The 21095-nt window shown below is 38.8% G+C and overlaps 2 protein-coding genes across 4 annotated transcripts in view; one reads left to right on the top strand and one right to left on the bottom strand.

Moving 5' to 3' along the window:
- The window catches only part of LOC141755825 (low density lipoprotein receptor adapter protein 1), a 155634-nt gene that overhangs the window by 18970 nt on the left and 115569 nt on the right, over positions 1–21095 (bottom strand). The window contains exon 9 of one of the 2 annotated variants that reach the window (XM_074615069.1): positions 1534–2105. The exons of the other annotated variant lie outside the window; for it this stretch is intronic. Within the exon in view, the coding sequence (XP_074471170.1) occupies positions 1997–2105 (109 nt within the window). The 3' untranslated portion in view covers positions 1534–1996. Of the gene's footprint in view, positions 1–1533; positions 2106–21095 lie in introns of those variants that run through there. 2 annotated transcript variants of the gene reach the window in all.
- On the top strand, positions 4543–14151 carry blk (BLK proto-oncogene, Src family tyrosine kinase). Of its 2 annotated transcripts, XM_074615747.1 has the most exons (14): positions 4543–4671; positions 6378–6464; positions 6627–6723; positions 6853–6883; positions 7267–7360; positions 7467–7565; positions 8339–8442; positions 9328–9477; positions 9902–10054; positions 10146–10325; positions 11497–11573; positions 12394–12544; positions 13015–13146; positions 13282–14151. In XM_074615747.1, the coding sequence occupies exons 3-14, from the start codon at positions 6628–6630 to the stop codon at positions 13482–13484; spliced, it is 1470 nt and encodes a 489-aa protein (XP_074471848.1). In that variant the 5' UTR covers positions 4543–4671; positions 6378–6464; position 6627; the 3' UTR covers positions 13485–14151. The 2 variants fall into 2 exon arrangements, with proteins under 2 accessions (XP_074471848.1, XP_074471849.1); XM_074615748.1 differs by lacking the exon at positions 6378–6464 and having other exon boundaries at positions 4560–4671.

Genomic DNA, 21095 nt, shown 5'->3' on the forward strand with positions numbered 1-21095 from the left:
GAGTGTAATGTGACATTGTTCCTCAAGGAGGAAATGTATAAACAGTAGGCTACTCAGTAAGAAAAAAAACCATCAGTTTCTAAATGAAATACAATTATACTATTCCTCTAATAAATATTTATCATACTACCTCCTTCATATAGCCTACTAATAATGCTGCACTAATGTCTGAGTTGGTGAGATGAAATCAATCCTCAAATCTTCTGGAAAAGCAGAGAGTTTTTTTGTTTTTTTGAGGAAGCACCTGCTTGCTGGCACAGAGTTATTTCCACGGTAAACACTGGAAGAGTGAGGAACGTCATCCGGAGCACAATAATAAGGGGCTTTCCCGCAGCCATGTTTACCTCAGAGCAACTTGCCTCTGGAACAGCTGCACAGACCTGCTCACAACTGCAATACTGCGACCCAACTGTTCATGTGTCTGTAAAACAATGAGTGTGACAGGTACTGGGGAAAACTGAGTTTTTGGTACTTCAAATATCATAGTAATGGGTCATTTTACTGCACATATAACAGTTAAAGCAGCAGTGGGTAGAATTGGAGCAAATATGATTAAAAACGGTCACTATATCCTGACAGTAGTGCATGAGAGAAGTAATCTGAAAAATGTCATGTGCCTCTGTGTCCTCCAGTGTCCTCTGGTGTCCTAATGGCATCTGCAAGATTTCACAGACCGAAGGGAAACAACCAATCAGAGCTGATCTGGAGCGTGCCGTCTCTGAGCAGCTGTCAATCACTCACAAACTCCGATCAAACGGTCAAACTAGGCAGCGTTGATCAAATATAAATCAATATACTGTTAATATAATGGCTATTTCTCACCTCAAATGTTTTCAGAAACATCTTGTAGTGTGCTGTTGAGCTGTAAAATGAGAACGTTTGTGACCTGGCAGCCATGTTGAGATAAGTTGAGGAAATACCAAGCACCACCCATCAGCTGGAGCAAACGTTCTCATTTTACAGCTAAACAGTACACTACAAGATGATTCTGAAAACATTTGAAGCGAGAAATAGTCATTACAGTAACAGAATATTGATTCATATTTGATCAGTTTGACCGTTTGATCAGAGTTTGCGAGTGATTGACCGCTGCCTCTGTTGAATGAACAGCCAATAGGAACGCTCTCTCTCTGAAATGACCTGTGATTGGCCAAAGTCTCCCGTCACGGGCTAGATTGTTTAAAGCCTGAAAACAGAGCCATGAGGAGGTGCAGGAGTCTAGTTTTCTCTCAGAACACTTGAATTACAATATGCTGAAAGGTTATTATGGATTTTTTGCTCAATTATGCCAAAAACATTCTGCCTACTGCAGGTTTAGGAAACACAAACAAGAACTTTAAATCAGCATACTTGCACTAAAATGCCTTTAAATATGCAGGAAGCACTGGCAATACAGTAAACCCCACAAATGAAGCAGTTTCACCAGCGTGCTTCTTGGTGTCCGCTGACTAACGGAGGAAAAGCAATAGGAAGAGTGAAGCTCTCCCAAAACTCATGAACATCGCAGCGGAACAGCAAAAGTGCCCGTTGAATGCACGGGGGAGTTCAATTGTTCCTTGTTTATTGACAATCACTTTGTCTTTTTAAGGCAAATGCAGGAGCGAGACCTTCTCTCACTCCATGTGTGACAGAGGATAGAAATGGTTCCCACACAGACAGGAAGTCAACCAGGGGCCTCTTGTGATGTAGAGGAGGATCAAAATTGAGGAAAGTGTGTGTGTTGATTTGTGTGTGTGTGTGTGTGTGTGAATAAATCAAAGCTTTGATAAACACTGACTGAGCACTTACTGTGCAGTAAATATTCAATTTTGATCTGTATTTTAGATAAGGAATGTCCAGTTTGACCCCACACACGCACATAAGCACATATTTTCAGTCACATGCGGTGCACACTCACATTGGAATTGAAACGCTCACTGGCAGCGTGTACGCTTTTGGCCAGGACTGCGTTAGTAAAGGAGACCCACGCTCCCTTTCTTTCCCACCGTTGTTCAGGTTATCCTGTGGGGCCACTTATGACCCTTCTGCAGGCAGGATGCAATGTCTGGGGACCCCAACAGGGGCTGTACACAAGCATCCGCCGAGCCCTGGGAAGAAAACAAGGGCTGATGGAAAACCAGAAGAAGGGAGCATAAAGAGAAACAGCAGTTAGTAACCAGGACGCACTCAATAACACTCACCATGCACCTGCAGCCTGTGTGTGTGTGTGTGTGTGCGCAGTAAAGTGAGGTTGTTCCTTCAGAGAACTACAGCACAGCACAGTCCCCACACACAGCACAGGTGGTCCAAACAAAAACCTGTGAAGTGTTGCCCAGAGAGTAATATCCCCACGTTGCGTGTTGTATAAAGCCCCCCATAGGAAACAAACACTTCCGGTGCTGTAAGATTTATTGTTCCCCGCACTTATAGCTTACAACACACTCTGAATGATATCTTCCTCACAATCGTCTTTGATTCCTCCTTAATAACATTTAATAGTCATTTAGCATGCAAACCAGAAACAAAAGGGGTCATGATTACCGCTAGATAACTCAAGGACATATTGTTTTGTGTTTATTGTTTCCATCGCTGAAGAAGAGGGGTGAATTCCCTCTTCAGTGTATTGTGCGGTGAGAATAGGAAAGACCTGGTTAGCTGGTGTGAAAACCCATAGCATTGTTACACTTTGATAGATTGACCGCACATCAGGTTGCAATTTTTTTTTTTTTTTCCCAATGTCACAGACTTTGCATCTGTATTCACATCCGCACACTGGCCTCTGGACCAGATACAGACAGACGAGCATTACGCAATAGAAATCCCCAAAGTTCAACACTCTATTGAATTATTTCTATATACAGGAGGTCAATGTGAGGGTTATCTATTCATAGAAATGGCATGAATTTAGGGAAAAGCTGGAAAAGTGTCTTGAGGTGGACCTACTTTAGGTGAGTCAGGGTTTAAAACGTGACTTTCTACGCCCTCTAGTGTCAACACTGGGGAACAAGCAGACAGCATACAGTACAGTATCATCAGACATGGACTGCTTAATGTGTGAATACAGAATCAGGACATAGACTTTGAATATATCTTAAAATCCTCATCCAAAGTATGAATTGTTTGTTGCTCATTTATTTGCACAGAAAATAAACAAAAATAAATAAAAATGAAGCCATTTCTGTAGGAGCACATATATACAGTATATAGTGAATCCACTGGGGGAAAAAAAAATACTTTTTGGTTGGAAGATGCAGATATATAAATATGAGGGTCAAAATAACCATATATTAGTATGGGTCAATAACATCAGAAATATAAAGTAACCACCCTTTTTGGTTTGATTTATGACCCAATATTAAAAATACCATTGCACTGGGTAAAAAACAACCACCCTTTTTGCTTTAACCTAAGACCAAAATAACAAGTTTAAAAATAACATTATACTGTGTAAAAGTAACCACCCCTTTTGGTCAAATTTTATATATGACATTGTTACTGGGTCAAAATAACCACATTGGTATATGGCTGATTAACCCGATGTTAATAATAACATATAACACTAAAACTCTAAACTGGGTCAGAATAACCCAGTGTTTTGGGATTATTGTAGACCCAGTGGTCAGGTTGTTGACCCAGTGGTCTTGGGTCGGTGCTCTGGGCACACGAGCACTCTTTGTTTTGCGTTTTGCCTCTGCTGCTGTTGAGTTCATGCGCACACAAACACATCACCTCATTAGATCACAGAATTCACACCATAAACATTTGTTATTTAGCATTAGGGCGATATCGTGATATGAGACTACATACCATCTTAGATTATGGATATCGTATTGTTTTAATATGGCATAAGCGTTGTCTTTTCCTGGCTTTAAAGGATGCATTACAGTAAAACGTTGTAATTTTCTGAACTTACCAGACTGTTCTATTATTTGCCTTTACCCACTTAGTCATTGTATCTACATTGCTGATGATTATTAATCAGAAATCTCATTGTGTAAATATTTTGTGAAAACACCAATAATCAGCCCAACAATATCGTTGCAATATCGATATAGTTGCTAAAAAATATTGAGATATTTGATTTTCTCCATATCGCTCAGCCCTATTTACCATTAAAACTGTACAGTACAACCCTTTTTCCACTGCAGTTCTCATTCAATACTCAAGGACATTTTTACATATTAACACAAATTATGGACGGTCCACCCATACATATTGAAATACAACTGTCTTTATTAAGATGTAAACTTCCTTCTCTTTGTAATTTGACCTTGGTTGGGCTACATTTGTGAGTCTGAAGACTAAAGATGAATTGTATTCATAACTTAATTCATTAACCTGTTGAAGGTTTGATCAAAGTGAACTACAGCAAGTATCTTTGTACGCTTTTTGTTAGGTGATCTGCTGCAGAGGCGAGGGAAAAGGGAATTACTGGACAAAAATAAATAGACAAACTGTTATCTATTTACGGTAAACTCAATGTAGTCCCTCAGGGGAGGCCCTGGTCTTCACGGAGAGAGAGAGAGAGAGAGAGAGAGAGAAAAAAAAGAAAAGAAGAGAGAGAGAGAGTGAGACTCAGACAAGAGCAAGTGAGAGTGACACACTGACATGCAGTTGGTTTTCAATAAGGAAACTGAAGACATTTTACATCTGGAGTACTTTTGAAGACACAAGCCGGGGGACAAGTTCAAGGTATTTATCTGCTGTATGTTTGTCTCACACTACAGACTGCTAACAGAAGTGCAAGTAATGAACAATCATACCAAATAGTGTCACATTTAGAGTTAAAAAGAGTGAATTTAATAAATGTTATAAGGTTTTAAGTGGAAGAACACTAATAGAGTTTTACCGGTAGGCCGTAAAGTCACATACTTGTAATCATAACAGTAGAACATGTACAGCTCTCATTTGGATACCAAAAAAATTGTGTTAACAGAGTGTAAATCACACAAGTGGTTGGAAACTATCATGACATTATACGTGAAAATAAATGTAGTCGAAATACAATTCTTAGTGTGTGTGGAAAAATCGCGCCAAAAGCATTCATAAAGTTGCAAAGATGAGTGAACATGAAGCTAATTTTCCTTATAAAGCTACACTTAAATATAATACAATAAATATAATGATTATTGAAAGTTTGCAATATTACCACCACAGTTTTAATGACACGTCATCGGATATTTTTAGACGATAAAAGCTCTAAGATTGTCACCATGATAGTTGTTTAATATGTGATTTTATGGCATAAAAGTATATATTTATTTCAATATTCCTGTTACAGTGCTGAGACAAACATACTGACATCAAGCAAAAGCAAGACAAATAATGTGTAACTATTAAGTCCAGGCCTCCTACACTCTGTTCTATAGCACCGTTACGTTGTCATTTGGATATACAACCACAAACCTTAATTTCTGTAATAAACATGAATCCATTCAGCTATTAGTAATGGGGCTTAAACTGGCTCTTACAACTATTCCTATGACTGATGTTCAGTGTAATTTTTTTCAATTCATCATCTATCTAAATTAGGGCTGTCAATCGATTAAAATATCTAATCTTGATTGATCACACATTTATCTGTTCAAAATGTACCTTAAAGGGAGATTTGTCCAGTATTTAATACTCTTATTAACATGGAAGTGGATAAATATGCTTGCTTTATGCAAATGTATGTATATATTCATTGCTGGAAATCAATTAACATCACAGAACAATGACAGATATTGTCCAGAAACCCTCACAGGTACTGCATTTGGCATAAAAATATGCTCAAATCATAACATGGCAAACTGCAGCCCAACAGGCAACAACAGCTGTCAGTGTGTCAGTGTGCTGACTTGACTATGACTTGCCCCAAACTGCATGTGATTATCATAAAGTGGACAAGTCTGTAAAGGGGAGACTCGTGGGTACCCATAGAACCCATTTTCATTAACATATCTTGAAGTCAGAGGTCAAGAGACCCCTTTGAAAATGGCCATGCCACTACAAACTAAAAATCGCAAGTTGTGTTAATGCCTTAAAGAAATTAGTGGCGTTAAAACGAATTTGCGTTAACGTGTTATGAGTGGGTTAACTTTGACAGCCCTAATCTAAAAGTTTAAGTTTATCTCATAAAACTGTCTCTTCAAAAAGATCCAGAAACAGCAGTGATAAGCATCTGCTTGTTATTGGTTATTTTTAGCACTTTATTTTTCTCTATTTTTAACTCTAACATGACATGATACTAAACTGTACATGCAAATGCTACCACATAAAGATGAGAACACATTTTCCACTTCCCCTTATGAGAAGCGATTTGCTTTAAGCGCACTTGTAACCACGTCATAAAACTAAAAAGAGTCTCTCCACTGATGATTTAGCTGATTTCGAGAGAATTTAATTCAATTTTTCAGCGCCGGGCATGAACTCACAGAGCGGGCCCTGCTGTGGGAGGAGAGGAGAGTGAACACAGCTTCAGTTAAGCTCATCTGCTTTATCAGGTAATGAACATGCTCTATCTGGAGGCTATTAGCAGGAACTGGTGGTATTTGATCATGTAAAATGAACTGCACGACATTATGCTGCATTATATTGTACTATTACATTGAGTAAATCTTGTTAGTAGTATGCAGTGGAACTGAAAACTGCCATTATACATGCAGGATGGGCTGCGCTTCCAGTGGCCAGAAAGAAGTACAAGATGACAAGTTCTTCAACAAAAAAAAAAACTCTCAGGACTCCGGCTCGTCGATTCACATAGTAAGTAGCTTTCCTCACTTGAACTAAGTACAAGAAATTAATCTAGTTTAATTACTTTCATTTATTTGCCAGTGTTTTTCATTGCACATTTTGAATATTTAAAAATATATATATTTTTCTGTTCTTTAGGCACGAAGTGGAAACAGCTTAACGGATAATGGTAATCACTGAACACAACGCATATAACAGACTTTCTAGGCCTGCGTCTATGCAGTTGACCGCTGCTGAGCAAAGAGACATTACTTGTGTGAGAGGAGGCTACATTTAGCGATTGGAATCTCAGTTGTGTTTCCTCTGGTCTCTTCAGGGGAAAAGATGAGATTGTTATTACGAAAAAAAAGTAGTTTTCGTGTCACAGACACACGCAATGTAAAAACCATGCAGTACTTATGCTTGAGCTATATACTTCCACGATATCAACTTGTATTTCAAAGAGTAGCAGCCCAAAAAAAACTGTTTGCATTCACAATTAATCAAATTGAAATCACCGTTCTTATTTGCAGATCACTTCCTTTGAAATAACTTTGTTTTACTTGTCTTTAGATGAAGTTCTGTTTGTGGCACAACATGACTTTAAAGCAACCAGCGACAATGATCTAGCTTTCAAAAAGGGAGAAAAACTAAAGGTTTTACAAGAGTAAGTAGCCTCGTCCTATAGTCCTGAGTATACAGGATGTGTACAGTAGCTTAGTGCCTCTAACCTGAAGAAATGTAAATGATCTGCGATGTTTGTCTGTTTGTAGAAACGGAGAATGGTGGGTGGCCAAATCGTTGGTGACTGGACAGGAGGGCTTGATACCATGTAATTATGTAGCCAGAGCAGATACACTGGAGGTGGAAAAGTAAGAGACAGTTTCATAAATTTTTATCAAATTCAGGGCTGTCAATCGATTAAAATATTTAAGAACACAATTGTCCATAGTTAATCGTGATTAATTGCAAATGAATCACCTTTTTTATCTGTTCAAATTGTACCTTAATGGGAGATTTGTTAAGTATTTAATACTCTTATCAACACGGGAGTGGGCAAATATGCTGCTTTATGCAAATGTATGTTTATATTTATTATTGTAAATCAATTACCAACACAAAAAAATGACAAATACTGTCATACTGTCGTGGGTACCCATAGAACCCATTTCCATTCACATATCTTGGGGTCAGAGGTCAAGGGACCCCTTGAATGGCCATGCCAGTTTTTCCTTGCCAAAATTTAGCGTAAGTTTGGAGCGTTATTTAACCTCCTTCCCGACAACCTATCCCTAAGCATGACATGGTTAGTACAAATTGATTCCTTAGGTTTTCTAGTTTCATATGATGTCGGTATCTTCACTCTAGCTTTAAAACTGAGCCCGCTACAACCTCCGAAAGATCGAATATCGTCCGGGGCAGATGGTGGCCGGTCGGATTTTTAATAAGTTATAATTAAAATTCTCAAGTTGCCTTAATATGTTTAAGAAATTAGTGGTGTTAAAACGAATTTGTGTTAACACGTTATAATCACGAGAACTTTGACAACCCTAATCAAAATTAAAATTTTAGGGACTGTTGAATACATCTGTATATGTGGTTAATTGGTTACATAATGTGTTTTTGTGGTTGTGTCTTTTTGCAGATGGTTTTTCAGGGACCTTAGTAGGAGAGAGACTGAACGGCTGCTTTTAGCCCCTGGAAATAAACCGGGCGCCTTTCTAGTTCGAGAGAGTGAGACCTGTAAAGGTAACCGCCATCAGCCTCTTTTTGTATCGCTGTCCTCAACCAAAGAGATTCTTAGTTGACTAACACTCATACGATTCTGTCGACTAATCGCTTAGTTTGATTTGAATTTTTTATTTCTCCACAAAGAATCACACAAAAGCACCACTTTAAATCTTGTGTTTACCAGAGATGTGCTCACAAGTTTCCTAGAAATAAATCATTCATATATATCTGCGCCACACATGGGTTAATTCAGTGTATAGATATATACATAGATCTGATAGCTTTTGTAACATTAATTGGCTTGACGTTTAATAATAATGAGATGGAAATCCCCATCGTCGCCATCTCACACTCTGTGGGTGAAAGACATTTTCAATAATTTACAGCTTGAAAAAAGGCTCTAATTTTAAAAAGATGTGGGGGCCTTTCTTTACCTATGCAGAGAAAATGACATTCCCAGTTATCCCCAAATGAGACCCCATTTTATCTGAGCCACTTATTATAATTTTTTGTTTTTTACTTGGACCGGAAGTATGAAGTTATTATGCTTATCGCAATATGTATAATATGACCAAGCTGAATGTTGGTGTTGTGTTTTCCTGGTAGTTGCTAGGTGTTATAAGCTGTATCTTCTATTACACTACTATAACATGTCACTGTCACTCGTAAGTATTTTAACATTTGTGTCATTGTGTGTGTGAAATAAAGAAATAAGTCATTCAGGATGAAAAAAAAAAAAAAAAAAACACTAATCAACTAAAGAAATCTTAGTCGACCAAAACCTAATAGACTAAGAGGAGGCAGCCCTAGTGATCACGCCACAAATCTGAATTTCAGAAGCATATGAACATGTCAAAATTCAAAACTACATGTAACTGTAAGACCTATTGGTTTCCCCCGTAGGGTCTTTCTCACTGTCAGTTAGAGATTACAACCCAGAACAAGGAGATGTGGTAAAACACTACAAGATCCGTGCTCTGGACAAAGGTGGCTACTACATCTCCCCCTCCAACTCGTTCCCTTGCCTACAGGAACTGGTTAAATACTACACCCGTAAGTAATGAACTTTCATCTAATTCTGCTGCATCATTTAAAAAGAAGTTTTAACATGTCTCCTAATCAGTAATTATAAAACATAAAACATTACGTCTTGATTTGGATTCAGATTCAGTTCACTGCTGTGAATTATAAGGCGTGTGCACTGACTTTGAATCGAAGGGGGAAGTCAGACCCTTGTGAAGCGTTGTGCATTTCCTGTGTGAAAGGAGTGATACTGTAGTCTTTCCACTCCTGTGACTAAACCACAAGATAAGAAGGCCAAATCTCTAGAATGGCTGCCAATTCACAGCAACGCATGAGAAAGAAGAAGCTTTCAAGATTATTTCAGGAAACAAGATCTCATCGGACTGTTTCACGAACTAAATTTAGCACAACAGCAAAAACTATATTGTTTATTACATCCACTTTTGGGGCGCAGGTACAGCAGATGGTTTGTGTCTGCGGCTGTATGCCCCTTGTAAGGCCACGACACCCGAGCAGCCGTGGGCACACGACGAGTGGGAGATCCCCAGAGACACCCTGAAGATGGTGAAGAAACTGGGGGCCGGGCAGTTTGGAGAAGTGTGGATGGGTGAGAGAAAGTTAACAATTTATACTGTCATTGGCAACATTTTATGAGCCAGTACAGTGAGTTAAGCTCACCATTTTAACTCCCACTGCAGGTTACTATAAGAACACCCAGAAGGTCGCTATTAAGACCTTAAAGGAGGGGACGATGGAGCCAGAGGCCTTCCTGCAGGAGGCCAACCTGATGAAGCAGCTGCAGCATGAACGACTGGTGCGCCTCCACGCTGTGGTCACTATGGAGCCCATTCTTATTGTCACTGAGTACATGATGAACGGTAAGACAAAGAGAGGGAGAATGGGGAGATTTCTGATGATTAAAGTCTCTCCAATGAGGGGTGATACATTGTGATAACGCCTACAAATATATTATAATGATATCAAACAGAGAAAAGCAGAACAATCCTCACATTTGAGAGGTTGGGACCAGAAAAGATTTGACATTTTTGCTTGAAAAAATGACAAACTATTAATTGATCATCATAATAGTTGCAGATCGATTTTCTGCCGATCAGCCAATTTATTAAATTGATTAATTGTTGCAGCTCTAGCTCCAAAGCAATTTGAAAACGTGGGCAAAAGCTTACTTAACATATTTACATTTACTTTTAAATAGGGATGCACCGATCCAACGTTTTCAGTCCCGATACCGATAGCGATAACTGAGCTTTGGATATCGGCTGATACCGAGTACCAATCCGATACCAATGTTAAATCAGCAACAAATTGGTCAAAGCTTCAACAGAAATTAAAATTCCAGTATATAATGTATATAGTATGTAAACATAGAATTTAATTGAATAGATCGGCCCCATTGTCACCGATATCCGATCCAGCTATCTGAGTCAGTATCGGCCTGATATCTGATCCGGTATCGGTGCATCCCTATTTTTAATTTGTCAGTCTTTGTTTAAACAACTCACGACTTCCCTCGTGAACAAAACACATACATGGAGTGGCTAATATCAAATTATCACTTCAATATAATGCAATCAAATCCAAGGAATTAAAAACTTTGTGAAGCTTATAATATTGAATTTATGAGACTGTGTCACAGAGTTGATTCAATTATGGTCATTTTTGAGTCCATAATTGGAGGTGTTATCGTATTGGATTACAATATGCAGTAAGGTTTGTCGGGGTGACTGGAAAACTATAAACTATAGACTTAAAGGAACTAAAATGTACTAAAATCAAAAGGCTTCACAAATATAATGTTTATTTCAGGGTTGTTGTATCGAGCAGGTGTTTGCATTATTGTATATTAAAGTAATGATTGTACTCTTATCAGTTAGTATCATGCAACACTACTCCAGTATAAGACGAGACATGTCTTTCAGTGTAACCTGTTTAATGGTGAGAAGTTTCTACGAAAGAGTCTTTAAAAATGTTATCTTTAATTCATGATTCGTGATGGTAAAGTTATCCTTCTCCTTCTCTCATTTGCAGGATGTCTTCTGGACTTTCTGAAGGCAGACGAAGGGAAAAAGCTAAAGATAAATAAGCTGATAGACATGTCAGCGCAGGTGGGGAACTTTCGATTGTAAATGCACCAACAACATGATCTCTGTGAATGTGCAGTCGCATCTCGTATGTGACCTTTTCATCACAATGCTTACCCACACCTCTCAATGATATAATGAAAGTTTTTTATCAGAAAATTTGATAAAACACAGGAATTTTTTTCTACTTTCCTTTGCGAGCGCTTCCGTCTTTTTATTTCTAAACATCTCTTTCACTGCTACTGCTGTTGTTTACCACATCATGACATTAGTGTCTGCATTTTCTGACAAAAACAACAACACTAGCCTTCTCACTGACCTCAAAGCCTATTTATACACACCAGCTCCTCTGTAGCACTTTAAACCTCTGCTATAGTACGGTGCTTTGACAGCAGCTATGATGTGAATACACGTGGAAACTGTCAGCAGTAGCTGTGTGGTTTCTGTGGTGGTGCTTTTGCTCGTCTGGCTTGAAAGCCTCACCCTACGTCAATTATTAACATCCGGACAGGAAATCATGTTATTTTTCCATCTACAGCGAGCTCCCTCAGAACTCTTTTGCCCTTCCAAAAAAAAGCCTTTTGACTTCCTGAGAGTTTGGAACATCCTGTTAAACCCACTTTGCTGCCATTATCATACACGTAAACACAAGTATTCACATATACATACAGGTTGTAGCCGCATGAATGTACTGTACACACTGACCAAAGAAATAGAAGGATATCTTTCGAGTTATCTTATTTCTTGTGACAAATTAATGACTTACAGCTTCATTTTCTGACTTTGCATTTGATCTGATAATTCCCTTAATTAAGAAGCTTTTTTCAATATCCCCTGTCGACAGATAGCTGAAGGCATGGCGTACATCGAGAAGAAGAACTACATCCACCGAGACGTGCGTGCAGCCAACATACTAGTCAGCGACGACCTGCACTGCAAGATAGCAGACTTTGGCCTGGCCAGGATCATCGAGACAGAATACACAGCTCAAGAAGGTGCAGTGTTTCCCCACATTGGACAATAAATGCATCCAGGACCGTAGCCAGGAGTTCAATCTTCCATCACAGTATACAGAATTTTATATTGCGATAACAATATATATTGCGATATAGTAAATATTTGAGAAATTCAATTGAGAAACTATTTATAGACATAATGATGATGGGAGTGTTTTTGAGTATTCCAGTGAATTACCTGACAAATTTATCACATTGATGCAAAAATCCCCTCAATCCAATATTAACTATCATAGCGAGAAAAGGACAACTACCAGATAATAAAGAGATTGCCACCTCCAACTAATACAGTAATCTTTCCTACAGGTAATCAAATCTCTATCATCTCAGGCTACATGTCGTCATATCGCCCCACAGAGGAATACACACACCCACATATTCTCTAGAGTTGTCACCCAGTGACACAACTTCCTCTCCTCCTTTTTACATCTTCTTTCTGACAATTATAGGTGCTAAATTTCCCATCAAATGGACGGCTCCAGAGGCCATCAATTTTGGCACATTCAGCATCAAATCTGACGTGTGGTCCTTTGGGATCCTCCTCACAGAGATAGTCACCTATGGAAGAATACCCTACCCAGGTACGACACGTGAGAAATAAATTAACTGCTACAAATGCTGCATTGTTACTTTACAGCTCAGATAATTGCACAATATGATGAAGTTTTTTTTTTTTCAAAATCTCACACTGGCGGCATTTTCTTTTTCCTAATCAGGGATGACCAACCCAGAGGTGATCAGGAGCCTGGACAAGTTGTACAGGATGCCGTGTCCGGACGGCTGCCCCGATGAACTCTATGACATTATGAGTATGTGCTGGAGGCAGAGGTCTGAGGACCGGCCCACGTTTGAATTTCTCCAGAACATTCTCCAAGACTTCTTCATCGCCACGGAGGGACAATATGAGATGCAGCCGTGATAAAAGAAAAGGTTTCCTGTTGATAAACCGAAGACAGCAAAATGTCCTAAAGACAGATGTGAGACTTGAACGGATAGAGGATGAGGACCAACCAAATGTCTTTTTTAATTACTAATGCAATTTATATTTTGAAACGTTTCAAATGGACACATTTTTTACGCCTACCTTCTGAGTGAATGTAAAAGCTATTCTGTCTCTAGCAGCTAAGAGCGTCTGAAACATGTTAAAGTCAGAAAGGAAACGTTTCATTATACCGACTCTACTCCTGTTATCAATGGCTCACAGTCACATTCTTGCTATGGAGTATGAGTAGACATAATCAGGACTAATATACGATGATTAAAAGAAGAAATATGGAAATACAAATACAGTACAATACAAAAAGGCCTTTGGACTCGAGGAAGTCAACAAAGGTAAAGTTACAGATGAAACATCTGCATGGTACCGAAATGAGCAGCCTGAGATTACAAGCACAATACTTTGCACTTTTTAAAAAAAAATTATTCAGTCATTCAGCAGTTTTATAAAAAAAGTACGGGGCTTTCTAAAGAGAATACTTGCATATATGTTTTTTTGTAAATACAAATATTTACATTATTTAGAACTTTGGTTTGTTGTTGTATTTCATTCTTGGTTTAATTAAAGTGCCATAATACATTTTTCACATACATTTCACATGGTTTTAGAGGCTATAATAATTTTTATCATGCACTTAGTACATTTAAACCTGCAGTAGGCAGAATATTTTTGGCATCATTGGGCAAAAATTACATAATAACCTTTCAGCATATTGTAATGCAAGTGTTCTGACAGATAACTAGACTTCTGTACCTCCTCATGGCTCTGTTTTCATGCTTTAAAAAATCTGTGACGGGAGACTTTGGCCAATTACAGGTCATTCCAGACCCTGCCGGGTCACAAACTCTCTCATTTTACAGATAAAGAGTACACTACAAGATGTTTCTGAAAACATTTCAGGTGAGAAATAGGCATTACAGTAACAGAACATTGATTCATATTTGATCAGCACTGCCTAGTTTGACCGTTTGATCGGAGTTCGCGAGTGATTGACAGCTGCTCAGAGATGGCACCGGAGGAAACCGGAGGCACATCAGATTACCCGTCTCATGCATTACTGTGAGGATATAGTGACCGTTTTATAAAAATAACTTTTAAAAATCATATTTGCCTACTCCAGCTTTAAAGGTGGCATCTAGGATCTGGTGGCATCTAGTGGTGGGGTTGCAAATTGCAACCAACTCAAACTTCTACCAAGCATGTAGGAGAGCTACAGTGGTGTCCCTATCTAGACCTGCTCCGTATGTAGATATCAACGGCTCATTCTAACGATTCTTATTTTCAGGTGATTATACACACACACACACACACACACACACAAATAAATAGATATTTATATTATATTCCATTTCTGTCAATAGATCCCCCGTAATGTTACACACTGGTCCTTTAACATACAACTTTACAAGGAGAGAAATGTTTAAAGGCTTTTTAGCAGTGTCATATTACAAAGAAGACAGCACTCTGAATGAGGCGTTGTGTGGACAGGATGTCCCGTACAAACATAGCAATCACACATTATCACTTTTGCAAACCAAATGAAAGTCTGGGATTTTAATTCTAGTTTGAATCATGTTTAAAACATGAATGGAGGAAAATGCAAAAGTTGTGAGTGAAAACAACTGAAAGGTAAAACCTTAATGTAAGTTTACCTCAGTATCGAGTGCGAGAGACAAGAGTTTCCTACAGGAAGCCTTAAAAAGCAACCGACTCTACTAAATTACAGTGGTTTTGATCCTCTAGCTAAACCGTCTCTTGGGGGCCCAGACAGTATCTTGAAGATAAGAGAGTGGAATGGCCGCAGCAGCCAGGGGTTAAACCCTGCCACTTCCTGAATGGACAGGAAACAGGAAGTGTGAGTCAGCATTCCTCAAATGCCACACAGCTAGAACGCCCTCACACGCCGAATAGGTTGAGGTCTTCACATTTTTTGTATGTTTGATAACATCTGGTTGGTATTTGGTGGTTGAGAAACATAGATTTGTTTCTGTTATGGTCGATAAAGCACCTTTTGAAACTTTTATTTTGTATTTAATATAATATCCACTGCAAATAAGATGAGAAATATATATATATATTCACTAACTCTCATTAATCAATAGTAAACACAAGATGCTCCATCATCACGGTAAGTGTTACCTGCCATAAATCTAGAGATATTATTACTTATACTAATTATTATTATGGAGTGACTTCATATTTATGTACTACTGGCCAGAGCTTTCCTGTTGTATCATCAAAAACAGCCTGTAACAGCGATTGGAAAGGTTTTCATATGAATGAGCTCAGGGCTTTTTAAAGAAATAAACTCTGGATAATTTCCAAGAGACACAACAATAGGTGAGCTCTGTATCAACAGCACCTTACATTAATTCCATTAAATGCATTAGATAGCTGCAACATTGGCAGTCTGTTTAAAAATCAATCTTTCTTATGAATGCAAGAAAAGACAGTTTAATGGCAGTTTGGACTGTTTAACAATGTGGTGTCTTGGATATTTACCTTCATCAATTATGGAAATTTACAATTCCCCCATAGTCATGTAGTTACTTTTCTTTTCCTGATATGTTAGTAAAAGAAAGTCTGAGACTGAGAAAATGCAGAAAACTGAAAGAAGAAAAGTTGCAGTTATTACGATACTCTTGTCATCCTGCAGAGGTCAGTGTCACACAGTTTAACATGATGTACTCTACTGTAAACTGCAAAGAAACTGATGTACCACTATGAGGACAGTAGAAGCCTGAGAGGGGAATTGAGAAATCGCCAATTTCATTCATTCAAAACAAACTGTAAAATAATACTTCAAATTATAGCACAACATTGTGTGTCATATTTTGATTCTCTTTAAAAAAATCATGTTTTGGGCATTTTATGCATTTAAATGACGAGGGGAGAGAGAGAGATGGGCAATGACACAACCATGCTCCTCAGCCAGATGCAAGCCATTTAAAGAGATAGCTCAGGTGTTTTGAAGTGGGGTTGCACGAGGGACTTATACATAGTCAGTGTATTACCTACAGTAGATGACGGTTGGCACGCCCCCAGTTTGGAGAAGCAGACAGGAGTTACCACACGGAAGCAAAGCAATGTACTGCTGTGGGCGGGGCTGGCAGCAAAACATTCTTAAACCACCTAAAAGTATCAATATCAGTATAAGTGTACGCTATATTTAGAATATTTTCACTGCTTTATCTTGACGTCAGAGGGAGCTGAACTGAGTGAAACTTGTCTATGCTCTCTTCAAAGCCAGCAGACTCGCTTTCAGTTCAGTTCCCAATGAGGAACGATTCTAAATATAGTGTACACTTAAACAGATATTGATTTTTTTTAGGTGAGCCTTTCTTTTAGGTGGCTAAAATACGTTTTACTGTCATCCCCCTTCCACAGCAGTACATTGCTTTGCTCAAGTGTCAGTTCTTCCGTCTGCTTCTCCAAGCTGGGGCGTGCCGTCCGTCATCTACTGTAGATAATACACTATGAGTAGTAAGTACCTCCAACACAGTCTCACGGCAGTTCGTGAAATAGTGACAAAATTTAATCTATTTGATTTGTGTACATAGACACTAATTTCCCTTTTTTTACATGACACTCAGCATGACTTTCAACAACAATTTTTCATGCGTTTTCCTACGAATGTCCAGCAACATATGACGCATGTGTCAATTTCCGATCCAGTCTTTTCAAAATAAAACTACTAGTTAGGTTTAGGAATAGATAGACTTGGCTAGGCTGAGGCAACAAACTACTTATTTAGGTTTAGGAATAGATCGACTTGGTTAGGCTGAGGCAACAAACTACTTAGTTAGGTTTAGGAAAAGATCACAGTTTGGGTTAAAATAACTCCGTGCCGTAACTTAAGTACGGAAGTTGCATGACAAATAAATTAACTTTGACTTGTGGTTTCATACAGGACACGAACACCGGTCTCCTGGGCGAAAGGCCTGCGTACACCACTCTCTATACTTCCTGGTTCACAATTACGTGGATTGCATATGAATTGATTAGGTGCTGACCCTCATGAAAAAAAAGTGAAATTTGTGTCTACGTACACGAATCAATACATTAAATTTCTTGACTATTTCACGAACTGCTATGCGGCCGGGCTGGTACCTCACACAACCCCACTTTAAAACACCCAAACTATCCCTTTAAGTTCCCCTTAAACACAGTGTTTTCATTGACTACTAAGCTGGGAGGCGACATTCACCTTGACAGCAGGGAAATGCATCCTCAAAACATACTGCACATCCTCCAACTACCATTCTGTACATATTTCTTGGCCACAAACTCCTCATAAATCATATTTCGGTCTACCATCAAACCTTCTGCTTTGCTGTAAAGTGTCCAACTGTGTCCAACTTCACAAAACCTATCCTGCTGGTGGTCTGTCACATTCCAGCTGTGGTCTCTAACCACTGGGCCACCCTGCCATGCACTGATCCTATCACTGTTATCTGTATTCATCTGGTCTTTATCTGTCTGGCTTTCTATCTACAAGCACAAGTGTTGGAAGACATTTCAGATGATTCTTAATTCAAAATTCAGTTAAGGAAAGCTCATTGCTAATTCTGCTGTTTAACCAAAATACAACAGTGGTGGATTATCTATTAGATATGCTATGAATCCATCTGTTGAGCATAAGATGAAATATGTCCATTCTGCGCAAGATACTGTAGATGTTATGGGACGCAGACAATATTTGTTCACTGTTTTTACCCCACAAGCACAGATGATAATAACATCCGTCTGTCGGCTGATGAACTGAGGGAACTACCATTAATCACGTCTCACGCTGCCGTATGATTGATAAGCAGCCTCACCTTGAAATGAGCCGTGATGTTAACGCAAGATGACAAGACATGTGGGGTAAAGGTTGGGAGGCCTAATCACCCTCTCCCCACCTTCTGTTCGTCGCTGCTGCCTTCAGAGGAATAATGACGGGAAACGGGCAGCTCACACACAGATTGATGAGTGATACCTGCAGAAGGCAATACATCATTAGCATCCTTTGAGGGCGACTCCGCGCTGTCCTCTGGAGATAGAGACGAGCACATCGACCACAGATGAAAAGAGATGTGCTTTCATCTTCCAGATAATGTTTGCTTGTTTTCAATGGCGTTCAATTGGGATTATGCTCCTCATGAACATGTTTTCTCTCCTGGGCTTTGATGTCATTATATTAATGGAGGCCATCAATCAAGACTGTTTGGTCCGATAGATGTGAGGGCTCTTGAAACGACGACAGAAGATATCTATGAAGCATTTGGCATAATAAGCATTTGTATCGTAACACAAAGAGAAGTATCTTTTGAGAGGGAAACTAGGGCTTGTAAACTCACAAAAGTTTCAAACAATTTAAAGATTTTAATTATTTAAATTCTTGTGTAAACACAATGAATTTGTTCTCTGATTTGACTATTTTCAGGCTATTACTTAGGCGTTATCAGTCACTATAAGCACCATAGACTTGGGTCAGTAGGGGTCTACTACACGCACTAGTATGTTTTATCATCTATTCACATGGTAGATCACTGAAAGAAGATATAAAAGAACACAACAGCGACCTCTAGCGACCGTAGTAATTATGACAGGAGCAGAAGCCGAAGTCAGGCGCTGTAGTACACACAGCGTTAAACTCCATATGGGGTGGAGGGTGGGTGGCGATGGACGGGACACAAAAACATAGTGTTTTCATGCAGGAGGCCGGGGCTCGCAACCTGTGTGAAACCAAAAACGTGTTTTTGCAAGAGTTAAGTTTCACTTTCTCTTTTGAAACGTAGTTAGTTTAAGCCAAAACACAATGTTTTTTCCCTAAACTTAAGTAAGTGCTTTTGTTGCCTAAACCTTGTTGTTTGTGTTCAAAATGTAACGTTTCATTCAGTTTTACAAGTTAGAACGTGTTGTTTTTAAGTTTCACTTTCACAACGTGGTAGGCATAGTAGGCCCCTATTAACCCACATCTATGGTGCTTATAGCGACAGATAATGCCTGTTTAATGGCCTGATAACTCATTACTGTTGTCACTCCCTCTGCAAAAAATACCTAAAGTTTCTGGGCTAATTTGCTCCCGATATAAAGTTTTATTTCCTTAACTTTTTTAAAACAATTAAAAACAAATCGCCTTTGTACACCTCAGTCAGTCAAGCATGAAAATAGCTCTTTGGAGCAGAAACCACTTTGCTGTGAGCACTCAGTGCTAAACATAAAACAAAAGAAAATGATGAAGACCAAAAAAGAGAAGAGAGCACTCTTTACTTGGCTTATAGATCTATACAGTAGGCTGATTATATTCTCTTCTTTTCTAACCGAAATTAAGTCTTATGCGGAGGCCATTCATGCTAATGGACTTTTCTTTGGTGAAGCCAAAACAAAAGGCACACAGGAGCACAATCTATTGAGGCCTGCTTCCTTTCGTTGGGCTAATTGGGACGGATTAAGGAAACCATCTGCTAGATTGATATTTTCTCTTGATATATGAGTCTATGTCAATTCATTTACTGTAGGAAGCCTTAAAGCCATGAGGTAGCAGGAACCCCACCACCCACTCAAATGTATCTGGTAATTGACCACCGTGGTTGTGCTCAATGATGAGTCAAGGGCACCGGTAACTACAGGGAAATTTAATTATATGTGCGCTGGTGCAGTAAAAAGTACTGAAGGATAGTGCTGGCCTACACAATGTGGGCTGAAATGTGACCATTTAATGTTCTCTTACACCCTCTGTGTCCACTGTTCAGCCTTAAAGGATGAAATAATCAGATTTGTTTTAAGAGAATATGAAGAATCGGACTAATTCATGAATTTTGGTGTTAGTACATGCATCTATCTCTTCAGCTAAATCAACTCCATACAAACACATAAACCTTTCACTGGACAGTAAAACACTCAGCTACATTTCACACAGCTTACGTAACATCTGGTATACCTTGTGTCATGGACATATGAGTCTTTTGTTAGCTCACCAACAAGACAGCTCATCATCCCTGATCAGTATGCAGCGCCGTGCTCCTGCCCATTTTAAAGATCCCTGCTGTCACCATCTCCCTTCTCCCAGTGGTTTGTGTACCAAATGTCAACGTAAATATTCATGTATGTGGCTTTGACCTTGGGTGGCCGACTCTTTCGCTATATGCTTTCTCTCTGCCTGTTTCTCCATTCAATGTCAAAAAGAGGGAAATCAAGAAGAATACAACGTAAAAGTGAAGGTCAGATGTTTTGTCAACGTGATCTTGAAATTGTTAGAATGATTTGTATTTTGTAAACTATATTTAATTTTTCTTTTTGTCGTTTGATTTTATAATTTCTTTAAAAGGTGATCAATACGAAATTCAGAGCTTATCTAGTTCCTCCAAACAGCTCTCAACATGGCGATGGCTTAAGCCTCAACCTCAGCATTTTTGCCTTTGCCATTTTGTTTTTTGGCAACCAGAAGTGACACGAGAGGGTGGAGCTAAGTACAACCAAACGCTAAATGAGACATTTTTAGGCGACAAAAATGTTAAAATTAACTTTAATAAACTGAAAACACACCTG

The sequence above is a fragment of the Sebastes fasciatus genome, chromosome 18, assembly GCF_043250625.1.
Source record: "Sebastes fasciatus isolate fSebFas1 chromosome 18, fSebFas1.pri, whole genome shotgun sequence".
In the NCBI taxonomy this organism is placed as follows: Eukaryota; Metazoa; Chordata; class Actinopteri; order Perciformes; family Sebastidae; genus Sebastes; species Sebastes fasciatus.

What these genes read in the sequence shown, in the direction of transcription:
- blk (XM_074615747.1), top strand. Translation starts at nt 6,628, where the DNA reads ATGGGCTGCGCTTCCAGTGGCCAGAAAGAAGTACAAGATGACAAGTTC. An exon ending in CCGGCTCGTCGATTCACATA is followed by an intron (nt 6,724 to 6,852) that starts GTAAGTAGCTTT and finishes TCTGTTCTTTAG; the next exon opens with GCACGAAGTGGAAACAGCTT. An exon ending in AAACTAAAGGTTTTACAAGA is followed by an intron (nt 7,361 to 7,466) that starts GTAAGTAGCCTC and finishes GTCTGTTTGTAG; the next exon opens with AAACGGAGAATGGTGGGTGG.